Source organism: Candida parapsilosis, contig 005809, assembly GCF_000182765.1.
Source record: "Candida parapsilosis strain CDC317 annotated contig 005809".
Lineage (NCBI taxonomy): Eukaryota > Fungi > Ascomycota > Pichiomycetes > Serinales > Debaryomycetaceae > Lodderomyces > Lodderomyces parapsilosis.
The window spans coordinates 1,555,924-1,571,446 of record NW_023503281.1 but is presented as its reverse complement, the minus strand read 5'-3'; the positions used below and the strand labels follow the sequence as shown (position 1 = coordinate 1,571,446).

General features: G+C 40.0%; 9 protein-coding genes across 9 annotated transcripts; 6 read left to right on the top strand and 3 right to left on the bottom strand. All coding sequences in view use genetic code 12, as the record gives it.

Moving 5' to 3' along the window:
• Position 1: 1 nt before the first annotated feature.
• CPAR2_207390 (uncharacterized protein) lies at positions 2-868 on the bottom strand (the record flags this gene model as incomplete). The annotated part of the gene is made up of 1 exon (XM_036809649.1): positions 2-868. The coding sequence occupies one exon, from the start codon at positions 866-868 to the stop codon at positions 2-4; it is 867 nt and encodes a 288-aa protein (XP_036666265.1).
• A 491-nt stretch (positions 869-1,359) lies between these two features.
• Positions 1,360-2,319, top strand: CPAR2_207380 (uncharacterized protein; the record flags this gene model as incomplete). Its single annotated transcript, XM_036809648.1, has 1 exon — positions 1,360-2,319. The coding sequence occupies one exon, from the start codon at positions 1,360-1,362 to the stop codon at positions 2,317-2,319; it is 960 nt and encodes a 319-aa protein (XP_036666264.1).
• A 175-nt stretch (positions 2,320-2,494) lies between these two features.
• CPAR2_207370 (N-acetylglucosaminylphosphatidylinositol deacetylase) lies at positions 2,495-3,418 on the top strand (the record flags this gene model as incomplete). Its single annotated transcript, XM_036809647.1, has 1 exon — positions 2,495-3,418. One exon carries the CDS (start codon positions 2,495-2,497, stop codon positions 3,416-3,418), a length of 924 nt encoding a protein of 307 aa, XP_036666263.1.
• A 34-nt stretch (positions 3,419-3,452) lies between these two features.
• On the bottom strand, positions 3,453-4,685 carry CPAR2_207360 (uncharacterized protein; the record flags this gene model as incomplete). Its single annotated transcript, XM_036809646.1, has 1 exon — positions 3,453-4,685. The coding sequence occupies one exon, from the start codon at positions 4,683-4,685 to the stop codon at positions 3,453-3,455; it is 1,233 nt and encodes a 410-aa protein (XP_036666262.1).
• A 741-nt stretch (positions 4,686-5,426) lies between these two features.
• On the top strand, positions 5,427-7,559 carry CPAR2_207350 (uncharacterized protein; the record flags this gene model as incomplete). Its single annotated transcript, XM_036809644.1, has 1 exon — positions 5,427-7,559. The coding sequence occupies one exon, from the start codon at positions 5,427-5,429 to the stop codon at positions 7,557-7,559; it is 2,133 nt and encodes a 710-aa protein (XP_036666261.1).
• A 30-nt stretch (positions 7,560-7,589) lies between these two features.
• On the bottom strand, positions 7,590-8,663 carry CPAR2_207340 (uncharacterized protein; the record flags this gene model as incomplete). The annotated part of the gene is made up of 1 exon (XM_036809643.1): positions 7,590-8,663. The coding sequence occupies one exon, from the start codon at positions 8,661-8,663 to the stop codon at positions 7,590-7,592; it is 1,074 nt and encodes a 357-aa protein (XP_036666260.1).
• Positions 8,664-9,817: 1,154 nt separating this feature from the next.
• On the top strand, positions 9,818-10,615 carry FGR41 (Fgr41p; the record flags this gene model as incomplete). Its single annotated transcript, XM_036809642.1, has 1 exon — positions 9,818-10,615. The coding sequence occupies one exon, from the start codon at positions 9,818-9,820 to the stop codon at positions 10,613-10,615; it is 798 nt and encodes a 265-aa protein (XP_036666259.1).
• A 440-nt stretch (positions 10,616-11,055) lies between these two features.
• On the top strand, positions 11,056-11,781 carry RPL42 (60S ribosomal protein eL42; the record flags this gene model as incomplete). Its single annotated transcript, XM_036809641.1, has 2 exons — positions 11,056-11,164; positions 11,465-11,781. 2 exons carry the CDS (start codon positions 11,056-11,058, stop codon positions 11,779-11,781), a joined length of 426 nt encoding a protein of 141 aa, XP_036666258.1.
• A 534-nt stretch (positions 11,782-12,315) lies between these two features.
• Positions 12,316-14,604, top strand: CBK1 (serine/threonine protein kinase; the record flags this gene model as incomplete). The annotated part of the gene is made up of 1 exon (XM_036809640.1): positions 12,316-14,604. One exon carries the CDS (start codon positions 12,316-12,318, stop codon positions 14,602-14,604), a length of 2,289 nt encoding a protein of 762 aa, XP_036666257.1.
• Positions 14,605-15,523: the final 919 nt, after the last annotated feature.

Here is a 15,523-nt window from a genome sequence, read left to right as displayed (position 1 = left end):
ATTATTTATTATACAAAATTTTTAGTTCTTCGTGGTTTAATGTAACATTAGCACATGCCTCATCCCAAAGTGTCCTGTAGGTAAAACTTCCATTGGGAGGAGCCCCTGATACGCATTGTACATTCGGGAAATTAATCTTGAGACTGCGTAAGACGTGGAGCCAATCGGAAGATGATAGTAGTTGTTTCTCACGTGGTTGCTCAAGTCGTCGATTTTGTAAAGTTCTTGACATACTGGTGTTTTGCGATCTGGCACAGAACTCATCGATACGACTCTGTTTTGCTATAAAGTATTTGCTCCTATCTGACTCAAAAACCTCCCGAACATGGTCACTCATTGACTGGTTTTTCTTTCTTGTTTTGCTTTCTGTTGTCATTCTTCTTTTGCTCCTCTTCTTGGGTGGCTCGGAAACTTGGTATTTCTCTATCTCCTCAACCGAGTCACATCGTAATGACCTCAAAGATAGCATCGATTTCTTTTGCAAGGCACATTCCTTCTCCAATTCAGTTACACTTTCATGTATCGATTGCATTTGTGTCATGTGGAAGTAGACCTCTTCACTATCGGCCATCTCCTGCTTCTCTTCATTGGCGGTTGAATGCATGTCATCGAACAGAGTTGGCTCTTGAATTTCGGATCCCGGTCTATTTTCAACATGTCTTCGGTAGACCGGTTCTAAAAAGGTTGTAATGTCGTCTTCAGAATCCGAAATTTCGTCCTCGACATTGTGCATGTTAATTTCTATCAACACAACATATCTTTGGAACCTATGGTTTTCAGGTGATCTACGCGTTTCGATGCAACTTTTTTGTTTTGAATTTTGAAATTTCATCCATAAAACAGAAAGCGACTGTTTACACCAGCACATTCACCTCTCATACCAGTGGTGAGGAGTAGTAGCAAATACTCTTCCTGGTTTATTCCTTTTACACTCTCATTAACTTCTGAACTGTTTCTAAAACTAAAATAAGTACATCTCTTTTCAGTGAATTGAAGCAGTTCCTACGTCCTAGCAACCAATCTCTACTAAATGCATTTGCAACTGCGACATATCTTAACAGTATAGACCTAAAGAAGTAATTATCTTAAACAGTATTGGAATAATGGAATAGAGAGGTATGAAAGTACACAACGTTCTGTACTCGCACATTCTGTCTAGAATTCCGCACAAAAAGATTTAAACTCCGATTCTAAAGTCCGTGAATGTAAGAAAAAAGAGCGAAAAGTTGGTGCCTTACAAAACATTGGCACCCCACAAAAGTAATGATCAGCTCTTTTGTTCTAAAAGCACCAAGAGCGCTCGCAACCGAACCTACTTGCCTCATATACCAGACAAAGTGAAGCATAAAATACCCATCAATGGCTACTTTTTCAAAATCAAACTTCAAGACATTGAACTACAATTCGTTCCGTCCACATTATCCACCTTCTTTTTACAATATCTTGAGTCTGTACGTTCAAAAAGGGCAACATCAGCATGACTTACCTGTGGCAAAGGTAATTGACTTGGGATGCGGTACAGGTGTTGCGACGTATCCTCTATTGAACTTTGCTCGTCATGTGATTGGGTTGGATTTATCTCCATCAATGATTGAAACTGCCAATTCATTAATCGCAGAAAGGTTGAAAGAAATGGGCAAAGATCCTAATGACTCCAGAATAGAGTTCAAAGTGGGGTCTGCGGAATCTTTTGTCAATGACCGAAATAACGTTGAAGCCGGGTCTGTGGATCTAATAACTGCTGCACAATGTATTCATTGGTTTAAAGACTACGATAGCTTTTTCCAAAGTACTGCCAAACTATTGAAATCTGGCGGAACTTTGGCTTACTTTTACTACATTGACCCAATGATTGTTGATTTTTCTGGCCCTTCTAATGGCGATAAAACTGAGATTTTAGACAAGGCGTATGAGATCTACTTAAAGTATGCGTATAACGATCCAAACTTGATTGGTCCACATTGGGAACAGCCCGGGCGTGGTATCTTGAAAAACTTTTGCAAAGAGGTGAATTCACATATCCTGGAGGATTTATTCACCGATGTCACGATAAATACTTACAAAACATCTGTGAAGAATTCTCACGCTGATGATTCTAAGGACTTGGACTTGAAAAAATTGAACATTAGCTTGTATCAGTACTTGTCATATTTTGAGACATACAGCGGATTTCACAACTACAAGGAAGAAACTGGAAATGCGGATTTGATAAGAAAAGACTTTGTCAAAGAATTGTTGGATGCAACAGGGTGGGATTTGGAAAAGACAAGAGTTGATTTGGTGTGGAATACAGGATATACGTTTGCTAGAAAGAGATAATAACTTGTTCTTGTGAATATAGCTGTAGTGTTAGACTCTTGAATAGACACCTATTTAGAGGAAAAAGCATTTGGCTGGTGGATTTTTGGTAGCTTTTTATACTCAAAACAATTACCCAACACCAAACTCAACACGGACTTTCCTATATTCAACCTCCACACTCAATTGAGCCAAAATGTTGCTCCAACTGCCTATCCTACTTATGCGGTTTCTCCTAGCAACATTTCTAACGTGGGTAATACTAACCACATCAATCCCTCAAGTGTTTATAAACTACACAAATACCCAAGTCAAGTCGAATCGATTCCTAAGTGATCAATATCCACAAAATTCAATCATATTTCCCAAATCTATATCATCAATAACAGAATCTATCGTATACTACGTAATTGGGCATCCTGATGACGAAGTGATGTTTTTTTCTCCAACTATATTAGAATTGTCCAAACCAAAATACAACAACACTGTAAAACTATTGTGCTTCTCCAAAGGAGATGCGGTTGATCCATCAATAGGGCCCATTCGTGTCAAAGAATTGTACAAGTCGGCCAGCATATTAGGTATAAATCAGGAGGATGTTACGGTGTTGAGCTATAAAGATGGAATGAACGAGTCGTGGCCTATAGAGGATATCCATGAATCATTAAAACAATACATCAATTTGAAGAGCAAGAATAGAAAAGTGCTAATCACATTCGATGAGTTTGGTGTTTCCAACCATCCCAACCATATATCATTATACCATGGTGCAAACGCGTTTTGCAAAAACTCACCCAAGGGTAATATAAAATTTTACAAATTGAAAAGTTTAGGATTTATGGAAAAGTACAGTTTCACATTTTTAACAAACATTGAATTATTCGTTGATTATATATCTAAACTCATACAAAGGTTTGTACCTGTCAACATAACCGTTAGCTTCTTCGAACCAAAGAATAGCTCGACTTCGATCAAAATTTATTCAGATTTGAACATGCTTGCATGTAGTTATGCGGCCATGGGATATGGGCACTTTAGTCAAATGGTTTGGTTTAGGTACGGATGGTTGATGTTTAGCAGATATCTCACTTATAATCATTTGATAGAAGTTGTAAATTGATAAAATACAATGAAGTATTTCGCCATTTTGAAAACTATACATTTTTGAACCCAAACTGCTTTTGACACCAATTACTTCCATGCTCGAAATACTCTTTTTTGGATACGCTAATCTTATCGAGAACATCATCCTTTGTTAAATTGATGCCACCAAACCACGGTATTTCGTCTCTTGAAACTCTTTGATAATCATCATGCACACGCACATGCCACTTTTGAGGTAGTTCCTTCCTCAACTCTGTTTCTAACCGTGTCTTAAAATTGGGTAGGTTAGTTGTTCCCCCTGAAAGGCATACGTTTGCCAGAAGTAGCGGTCTCGTAATTTCTGGGCACGACATAATGCTAGCCACTACTAAATCAGTCAAGTTTTTAATCGGAGTCGATTGTATCATAGAGTTCGATGCAGTGGCTACGTTGGTGTCAAACACAATTTCAGGGTGATAAAAGGATTCGGGAATGGTAAATCTCTCATCGTACAACGTCAACAATTGTGTATCAGCGGGAACTTTGGTCTCTTTAGTCTTTACGAAACCGGTGGTTGTTGTTTTGAAATCAGGTAATACAAACTCACACTCGTACCGAGACTTATTTCTCAACACGTTGTTGAAGTCTTTAGCAAGAAAACAGGTGGATTCCTTTATGGTATTTATCAATATCAGATCATCTGACATGTCATAATGTCTGAATGAAATCACTTCACGTAACAATCCATTGAGTAGATTACCTCCAATTGGAAACTTTCGTACTCCCTCCCAGTGTACCTTTTTATAGATGACTGGAACTATCCACGTTGCATTAAAACCCGAGTCAATGACAAGAGTGAAATCTGAACTGATAATTGATTCGTCAACGCCAAACGGTACAAGCGATGCTGGGATACAACGATAGTATTCACCAAACTCATACTCCTCAAATACGATTTGATCTGTGTTCGAGGACAATTGTGGCAATTGGAATGGTGTCTCAGTCAAGGTTAGATGTACATTTGATGGATCAAGTTCCGTTTTCAGCAATTGGTCCAAAGTGTAATCCCAAATCGGTTTCTCAGTTTCCCAAGATGTGAGATTACCTTGTTCGAATGGTCGCTTTATTTGTATACCCGTATAGTCTTTTGAATGGGTCCTGAATTGGTTTCCAATATGAATAACTCCATCTTTGGTTCGCGTTATTGCATTTGAAACTTTTAAAGGTTTTGACACATTTTCACAACTAAATCCAGCCTTAATATTATAAGCGCCATTATCTATCACCAAGTATTGTTTACTCATGAATCAGTTGTGCTTTAGGATTGAACTGAGCTGCAAGGGCATTTCTTTTGTCTGCTATCCAAAAAAAATTGGGCGCGAATAATATGGTAGCGATGATTTCGTTCTGAAATGTGGCAATCAGAGCTCTTAGTGTGCCTTTGTCCAAGAGACAGAAGTCTCCGAGATAAATGGATAAATCTTTTGGTCAATTACATTCCAAGTGAATGGTTCTATAGAGAAAAGAGCTATGTGTTGACTGTAACTGTCGAAGACCCATTTTCTAGATATTTACGCATTAATTTATGCAAGCCACAACTTTTATCCAATCCCAATCTTTTTGAAACCGGTTCTTTAAAACCGCCCGAAAGCTTCCAAGCGGATTGCTATAGAGTCGAGCTGGCTACCCATCTTTATTGTTTAAGTCTTCAGGTTGCGTGGGTGATGATTCATACAAACTGTGGTGGATACAGAAGACATTTACATTTTTATTTTAGGATTTTGTTTTTTTTTCAATTGCGCTTTATTGTTGGGAATCAGAATAATAACCTGATTGTTTATCCCAACAGAACCAGAACCCATTACTCCACGTTATTAACGACAACCCATCATTTGTTCAGCCATCGATAGCCAGTGAAACCTCCAATATTTGCTACAATCTGTGAAACGTCGACACTCCTGGATCACGTTAGTCTCCAGTCTTCTAACCGGACTTTCCTATTGCATTGAAATCACCCCTCCCAGATCACAAGTAACACACCGACAATGACTTTATTGGCAAAGGTGTTCAACAACGGATCAGATCGCCACCTGCTGCAGCTGCTGCCGCTGCCGCTGTCCAATTCGCATTCGCGAAAGTTGACACCCACATCCTCGCGCAAATCTTCGTCAGCATTATCACCAATGAATTCAACTGCGTCGTCATCATCTTCAACAACTTCAACGAGAGCAAATGCAAGTCGTTCTACAAAGTTACAGACCCTGTCAAATTCCACGCCTGCATATACTTTATCGATAGCACTTGAATCTCCACCTATAATATTATACGGTAGTCCTTCAGAGTCCACTGGTTCAATAATATCCGGTTTATTAAGGCTAATAACAACAAAAGAGATAGAATTGGAACGGGTTACACTCACACTAAAGCAAAGCATGAGATACACGAAACCTTTTGTGATACCAAACTCTTCCACAATAGCAAACTGTGTTGATTGTACCCACAAGACAGAAGAGTTGGCTCGTTGGGACGTTTTGACATCGCGTTTCAAGTTCGTACCAGGTAACCATGCATATCCATTTTCCCATTTATTACCAGGATCCCTTCCTCCAACGTCAAAGTTGGGGTCATCAAGCTCACGCTCATATATCAAGTATGACTTGATTGTTGAAGTCATCGCTACTGATGCACTGCAAAACAAAAAGCTTATATTACCAATAAACATATCACGTCTGACTTTAAGAGGACCAGACCGCAATTCTTTACGAGTCTTTCCACCTACAGAAGTTACTGCAAATGCTGTGCTCCCAAATGTTGTATACCCCAAGTCAACTTTCCCTGTGGAGCTCAAGTTGGATAACTTGGTTAGTGCATCACAAAATAGGAGGTGGAGAATGAGAAAATTGGCATGGAGGATAGAAGAAAACATCAAGGTTAAAGCTCACGTTTGCGAAAAACATGAAGGTAAGCTTGAATCGCTTGAAAAACTGTACAAAAAATCACCACTAAAGATTGAAAAGCCTGCAGGTTTGCATCACAGCACCGTGCAAACTAATGTTGCTTTTATCAATAGTCCATCAACGCAACTTGCAAATGGGCCAGTGTTGTTGGAAGATGGAATACCCGACAGTGTTCCTATTGATGATGGAACACATGATATTGAATTGACAGTGCAAACAGCGCCTTTAAATGTGCACCAGAGTTTTCTTGAAGACTTTGGAGATGCATCAGTAACAACAGCACCACCGCCAGCACCAGCAACAGCGCCACCGCCAGCACCAGCAACAGCGCCACCGCCAGCACCAGCAACAGCGCCACCGCCAGCCGGTCCAATAGAGAGCACTGCTGGTAGTGCACTTACACCTCAGCAGTCGCATCGCCCCGTCGATTCCGAAAAGCATCTTTATATGGAAGAGACAAGGACTATAAACTATGGTGAATTCAAATCCGGTTGGAAATCGGATTTTTCAGGTAAAGGACGTATCGAGATGGTTGCAAACATAAGCGCAAATAGGCTATCAACGGGTTCAAATAACCACATCACTAAAGTTAGCACTGACGACAAGGTTCAAGCTGATAATGATTTCAAAAACGGGGCCAATATATCGTGTGACATTGATGATCCGACTTTGGGGGTATTTGTTACTCATACATTGATTGTTGAAGTTGTTGTTGCTGAGGAGTTGGTTCATCACGTTGATCGTAAATCTCCTAATAATTTTTATCCAACAAGCAGCAAGGATTCTGTTAACCCACACAGGAGGCCGTCATCGAGCTCGACTCCGAACAATACATCGTCCCCCAACTTGGCTCCCGCTACATCAAATACGGGATCTACTAATACTCAATTGTCGGGTGTGCCAACCGGTGCTGCACGTGTTTTGAGAATGCAATTCAAACTTCCTATAACCGAGAGGCCGGGCCTTGGAATTGCATGGGATGACGAGGTTCCACCAACATATGAGGATGTACGAGCATTGAGTCCTCCCACGTACCAAGACCAAACCGTGAATGTTTTGCCCCCACCCATTGAAGGGTCATCATCAATGCAGCACACGTCGACACCGAATGTACTATATGGCAGAGGAGAGACTCCAATTGTTGGAAGCTTTGGATTACATGGGCAAACCCAGCAAAGCTTGGATGGAATGATGGACACTATGCAAGAGCTCTCTATCTAAATAAAACGGTGTATATATATTGGTCATTATTTACGTTTGTCTTTGTAGAGTATTTGCTAATAATGCTATTGTTGCATCCTCTTCAGCACTCGGAAATAGTCGAGTGTTTGGTCCGTACCGGCTTACGTGTAAAATGGAGTCATATAAGTACAACAACTCCAGTAAGTCGCTAATTGCATCTGGCTTCAAATCATGCACAACCTGATGAAAAGGGCGAGATCGGATGATGTTTATCGGTAGTCTGTTTTCTATTAGAAACGACAACAAATGGTGATGAAATAATTTGATTTGAAATGGGTAAGTTTGAGCCTGGGGCATTTGATATCCTTGCAGCTCGTTGTGAGGCATGTTGTGCCTGATTGGAGGTGCTTGTCTTTGGCCAAATTGCTCATTCCGTTCTAAACTGCTCTGTCTAGCCAGTATATTCTCAGTGTGTTGTTGGTAGCGGTTTCTACTTGCGTTCCTCTCGTCAGTTCTCCTTCCTGCAGTAATACCATGAGTTTTTAAATGCTCAATCAACTTTTTTGGCGAACCTTTATCGGATGGCACCCTGACAATGGCTCGCAAGCAAGTGTTGCAAACAGCAATATTAGGATTTTTGTCATCCTGTTTGAACCAAGACCATACCCAGCATCTCTTCTTGGCACCAAATCTTTTGCCAGGCCTGTTCCGCCTTGTATGTTTAGGCTTTGAAGAAGAATGAGTGGAAGAACGTCGACGCTTGTTGAGATCGGAGATTGCTAAGTGTTGGTTAAGTTGGGAAGAAGTGGGCACCTGAAAAGACCTCGAATCGTTACTTACCGGAACCACTTCTTGATACAGTTGGCTCGGCAATTGTGGAGTAGGTTGTATTTGAGCTTCAAGATTGTGTCCAGGCATGGACGAAGTGGATAAATTGGTGGGCACCAATATGGGCTCAGTTGACTCCAACGTTGGCAACAAACCTTCTGGATTGTCTAGTGGCGTCATATGAAACAACGGTAGCTGCATCGAGTTGTCTTCATCGTGCACATCCGATTGCTGTTGTTCCCACCTCGAATTGACATTGGAGTTGTCGATGTTTGGGTAATTGTGTAGGTTTCTTGATGTGTCTGATGGATTCATTTTCGCCTTGAGCACACCACCAATGATAACCCCTTTATGGTGCTAAGTGGTCCACGGGGTGAATTAATGATTTGAGGGACATGAAAAGTGTGGTAAGTTAATCAGTTTCTCCAGTTGATGTTCATTGCTTCGTCTGTGTTTCAACGAAAACTGTGGATACATCGGAAAAATGGTTGAATTTCTCTCACAGGTTTCCTTTTGTGATTTAAAATTTTTATGAGTTCAACAAAGTGAACCACGGGCTTACAGAAAAGGCTGGATGAATATCTGAAATGAGTCAATTACGTAAATAGCTTGTTGTTTATTGTGTTAAGGCAGCTCCCACGTCGGTTCACATTTATCTTCAATTTTTTATCCAAATTTTGTAGCAAAAATGAACAAATGTTTAAGAGTTACTACAATTCTCCTATCCATGCAATCTCATCAACAAACAATTTCTCCCAACTACTCTCTTCAAAGGTGTAAGATTGCAAGGTTAATGATACAATAGGAAAGTGTAACTAAGATAATCACATGTTTTTCTTACTACTGAAAGATTTTCAGTTAAAAAGAAATACCCACTCAAAACGGCTGATAAGAAAGAGCCACTCTGGCTCAAACCAATAACACACCTAACATGTATGACGTGTATTCAAATAATGGGTTGGTCTGTACAAGACGTTGCACTCAGTATACACTATTTTTTTTCTTTGTTCGATTTCCTAATTTGGATTTCGCACCCAGCGATGTTTCACTTTTGTGTCATTATCACCACGATTAAATTATTACTGGTAGTATATACCTGAGTTCAAAAGGTGAATGAGCCAGCACCCTGCATGCACAACTGGGTAACCTGAAATCGTCAAGAAAGACAAAGAGTTGGATGGGGAGCTTTTTTTTTTCTTGGAGGTTGCTCGTAGGAAATGATATATAAAGTTTCAAAAATGTTGAGAAAACCCACGAAGGAGATTTTCATTTAAACCACACTCATAATTTTAATACCCCCCCCCCCTCAAACAAAATTAACTCACTTGTTAGTTAAAGAAACTTTCATATACCCCAGTCGCTCATTCTTTTTTTGCTGTGTCTACACCACTTAATTCCAACTTTAGTCTATCATTAGTTAATCCCAACTACAGTCCTTCCTTAATACAAATACCCATACCCAGTTTAATATGAAATTCAACAAGTTTCTTGCGAGTTTTGCATCCTTTTCTTTATTGACACAAGTAATTGCCGCTCCAGCAAAAAGAGATGATGGTGATGATGGTGATGATGGTGATGATGATGTTGTTGTTGTGACGCTTCAAACTACTGTACAAGACATGCATACCAATACCCATGTTGTTTATGCACCAACTTCAACATATACCAATTACATCGTCAGTGCAAGTACCACGACTGTCACCCATTATACTGCTACTGTTACATCCACCATTTGGGGTACGCCACATACATACACCACTGTTGCCACCACCCCCATATCTGCAGCTGATGTTTCACCCATCAGTGAAAATGAAATTCAGTCATCGACCCCTGAGCAACAACAGCAGCAGCAACAAACGAAACAAACGCAAGATACAATGTCTAGTTTCACTTCAACATCTTCTACTACAATCGCTCAACAAAATACTGCCGACAGCACAACATCTTCATCATCCCCAGGACAGGCTGCGTCATCGTCAGCTCAACAAACTGCTGCTGCTCCAGGCTCTTCATCATCAACTCAATTAGTTCAGCCATCGAGCTCCCAGTTGTTGGCAGACACAACAGACTCTTTGACCAATGGCCCAACAATTACCACTACTGATATCCCCACAAGTACCGATTCCTGGATAATTGAAAACGTGACTACAATTACTTCTGATGGAGTTTGTTATGTCAATTACGACTATTACTACGATGGTGAAACTGACGCTGAAGAGACTGTGACACTGACATCAACGTACTACACTACTGTTACCGTTAGTTAGATCTGCACCCAAACGTTTTCATTATTTTTATAGTATCGTTAGATTCGGTTCTTTTTGTTATAATACGACTTTCTTGTTTCTCTTTTGCAACCTGATAGGATGACCAGCCAGATTCATTCGTTTTGGAAACGCCTGTGACTACTACATAGTTGATACTGAGGTGAAAAGTGTGCACATAGAGGTGTTTTATGTGTGGCCAGCTTTCTAGTAATGACGAATCGCTTACGGTTCAATCTTGAGCGCAAGCACTTGTCTCCATGAGTTAAGCCGAGTCCCGAAGAGTGGAGACGTGAGCTTTTTCATAGGCCTTTAGGTGTATTGTTGGAACAGACTAAAACCTTGATTTAAGTGTTCAGGGCAGTAGCCCTAAAAAGAATTTTTCAGTGCGATTCTCTGCAACCTACTATCCATTAGGAGAGTTTCACGTGACAAGCTCAGAAATGTTAGTGCGCTTTTCAACAAAACAAAAAGAAAATCTAATTGTAAGAAAAATCCTCAGTTACTTTTTGAAAGCTTTCATAAAACCTTTATCGAAACAAGACAAGATGGGTATGTTCAACAAGCGTATATGGAGTTCATCAATCAAAGGGTCAATATGTTGTACCAAAATAACGCAGCACCCTTGAGTTGTCATCAACCGATGGGTAAAATTAAGGGGAACACTTTTCAGGAGTGAAAAATTTCAATGGCGACAAGAAGGACACACTACGAGAAATACCTAGCACGAACTATTTGATCTTACCACCACTTACTTGAGTGGACGCAAAAGAGAAGGCGATGCGTCAACTTTGGACCATTCAATGATGAACCACAAACTCAGGTCAGTTGATACTAACTATTTGACTCTAGTGAACGTTCCAAAAACCAGAAGAACCTACTGTAAAGGTAGAGAATGTCGTAAACACACCCAGCACAAGGTCACCCAATACAAAGCTGGTAAAGCTTCATTGTTTGCTCAAGGTAAGAGAAGATATGACAGAAAACAAAAGGGTTATGGTGGTCAAACCAAGCCAGTTTTCCACAAAAAGGCCAAGACCACCAAGAAGGTTGTTTTGAGATTGGAATGTGTTGTCTGTAAGACCAAGGCTCAATTGGCTTTGAAGAGATGTAAGCATTTCGAATTGGGTGGTGACAAGAAACAAAAGGGTCAAGCTTTGCAATTCTGAGAAGGCTACTGTGCTGGTTTTGTTTTATTTCACGTGTTGTTACATATTTCAATAAACTAATGTAAAATATTGAGACGATAGTTTTGAACTTGGCGTTGTAGAAGAATGGGGGAGGAATTTGTTTAGAGTTTGATGTCCATTATAGTTTCTCTATAAATTTGTGTGGTGAGAAGTTTGCACGTGCGACGAGAGTTGGTGCTCATTCCTTTTCATTGGACCTGGAACTGCGGTTGTGGGTCGAAATTTGAGAACGTTTTACGTCAAGGCGAGAGAGAGAGACGGAGAGAGAGCGAAAGGGCAGTGGAGAGGGAGAGAACGTAAAAGAGGAAAAAAAAAAATCTAATTTCAAGTGAGACGAGATTTTCCAACAATTTTGATCTCATTCTGAACGTGCGGACCAGTAACCACAACAAAATTTAAAATCGAACTGGACGTGTAATTACGATAAATTCAGGATAAACACGCTCATCCAAAAAGCAAGGATTCAACGTCTATTGTAGCTACATACAACTACCAATATTGACACTACTCGCTATGAACTTTGATCAATTAACGGATGAAGAGAAACAACAACTTTATCTACAACATTTACAGCAGCAACAACAACAACAACTACAGCAACAACAACAACAGCTACAGCAACAGCAACAGCATAACCAGCAGCAATATGCCAACCAATACTCCTCTCAAGGCTATCAGCTGCTGAATGTCGTTGCACACATGAATCAAGGCGATGATAGTTTTATGGATGAAGACACAACTGAGTTGATTGAGGAGGTTCCAGCCCAATTGGGTAATCATTCACCAGTCAGAGGTCAAGAACAACAGCAACAACAGAACTATCAACAACAGGGGCTTTTGAATACTTTGCCTCTACAAACGAACACAATGTCGTCGCCGCGGTTTACCCAACTGGACAAGTTTGACCAAGGATATTCGTCCCATGCTGGTTATAATGGCAAAGGAGTTCAATTCAGCTCCATAGATTCCATGAATTACCAACCACCGGTGAACAATTTTACCCAGTTGAATAACATGTCAAATACAAACTTGTCGGAAATTAGTAGTGGAAATCACTCATCCACTCTGAATTTGACTAATTTACATGAGTTGGATTCGCCACAAGAAACTCCAGTCACATCAGCTGCTTGGTCGCAACATGGTCAATCTATTGCACAATCGGCACAAGCTCCAGCACAAGTTGCCCCACAGGGTCTGCATTCGCCAGTAAGGGCACCTCAACAACAGCAACAACAGCTGCAGCAGCAACAACAACAGCAACAGGCCACCAATTTAGTCCCACCTTCAACTGGCGCTCGCAACATCAACCCACCAAGTAATACATCCACACACTATGTACATTTCAATAGACAGCCACATCTTTTACCAAGTGAGATACAAGATCGTGGTAAAGCTGTGAAATTAAAGATGGAAAATTTCTACACCATGGCAGTCAATCATGCTATTGAAAGAAACCAAAGAAGAATGCAAATGGAACAAAAATTAATTGAAGAAGGTGCTGGGGTGTCAGAAGAACGTAAGAATCGTCATATTCAAAACTATAGCAAAAAGGAAAAACAATTTCTTCGTTTAAGGAGAACCAAGTTGTGCTTGGAAGATTTCGAAACCATTAAAGTGATTGGTAAAGGGGCTTTTGGTGAGGTGAGACTAGTACAAAAGAAAGATAATGGACACATTTATGCTATGAAGACATTGTTGAAATCAGAAATGTACAAGAAGGATCAATTGGCACATGTGCGTGCAGAGAGAGATGTGTTGGCAAACAGTGATTCACCATGGGTGGTGTCATTATTTTACTCTTTTCAAGATTCGCAGTATCTTTATTTGATTATGGAATACTTGCCAGGTGGTGATTTGATGACAATGTTGATTAGATGGCAAATTTTTACTGAGGACATTACTAGGTTTTACATGGCAGAATGTGTATTGGCATTAGAGGCTATTCACAAACTTGGTTTCATTCATCGTGATATTAAACCCGACAACATTTTGATTGATAGACGTGGACATATTAAACTAAGTGATTTTGGATTATCAACAGGATTCCACAAGACCCATGATTCTAATTACTATAAAAAGTTACTAGAAGAGAACCCTAGTCAACCTCCATTACCAGCAAATCAGCTAACTAGTAACAACAATGGACGTAACTCAATGATGGTTGATGCTATCCATTTAACCATGTCGAATCGACAACAGATGCAAACGTGGAGAAAATCACGAAGATTAATGGCATATTCAACAGTTGGTACCCCAGATTATATTGCTCCGGAAATATTTGTACATCAAGGGTATGGACAAGAATGTGATTGGTGGTCACTTGGTGCCATTATGTTTGAATGTCTTGTTGGGTGGCCTCCATTCTGTGCTGAGACCCCTCATGAAACATATCGTAAAATTATTAATTGGCAAGAAACGTTGCAAATACCCGATGATGTTCATCTTTCACCCGAGGCTGAAGATTTAATTAAGCGATTATGTACATCAGCAGAGCAAAGATTGGGTAGATATGGTGGTGCTGACGAAATCAAACAACATCCATTTTTCCGCGGGGTTGATTGGGATACAATACGTAAAGTTGATGCTCCTTTCATCCCCAAATTGAGATCAATTACTGATACGAGATTTTTCCCTACTGATGAGTTGGAAAATGTTCCTGATAATCCAATCTTGACTAAAGCTATGGAGCAAAGGGAGTTGGATGCCAAGAATGGGGGTAGAAAGAATCCCAAGGAGGATTTGCCATTTATTGGATATACTTATTCGAGATTTGATTATTTGACTAGGAAAAATGCGTTGTGAGTGGGGGGAAGGAAGCGTAGCAGAAGAGAGAGGGAGAGGGTGTTTGTGTATGTGGTGCTTGTATGTGGTGCTTGTATGTGGCGAGTTGTGTAGTTTTTGCAAAATCAAATAAACATTGTAAGAAGACTCTAAGAGTTGGAGTCGTAAACAATAGAGTGCACCTAAGAGATACTCGCTTGCAAATCGTACAACCGATTAGTCAGAACTTCCAACTGAGTTATTGTACTTATAAGTAAATTAGCCGGTCTCTAGTATTTGTTACGACTACAACAGTAACCACTCTTCAAGTATAGCCGCATTAATTACTTGTGGTACACGACATATTCCAATATGCAAATAATCTCTTCCTCATGAGACTACAAAAGATATCTCAAAATCGGATGCGGTATATGGAAAGGATCCGATTATATAATCGTAATGGTTTTGTACTCTGAAATTAAAATAAAAGAGTCATGTGCATTGACACAAAAAGAAAACGATTCTTAATTTTTCTTTTTGGCCGATTCTCCAAATCCGAGCGGAGTTCCGTAGCTGCAACAAGGACTGTCCATTCTTTTGATAACCATATTTAGTGGAAAAGGGTTGGTATTTGGAATGGCTCTAGCTTCATCTATTGCAAAACTTAGTCTTTGCATTGTGTATACTAACTACATTTGAAATTGAAAACAGGTGATTTGTCAAATCCTGCTTTAGTTTTTTCATAGCCGCAAGGAATCCAGCAAAGTTAGTATATGAAAGTACGAGAGAATTGAAGAAGTCTGAAGGAGAGGAAGAGGGAAAAAGAAGGTCTCTCGATGTAAAAGGAGTTCCATTTCTGCCGGTCTTTATCGAAGCAATTACATATTGTAGATATATTAGTGAAAGTCAAAAGTAAACGGACTTTCGATACAAGTCTAAGAACTATTGAATTCTTTTGCTC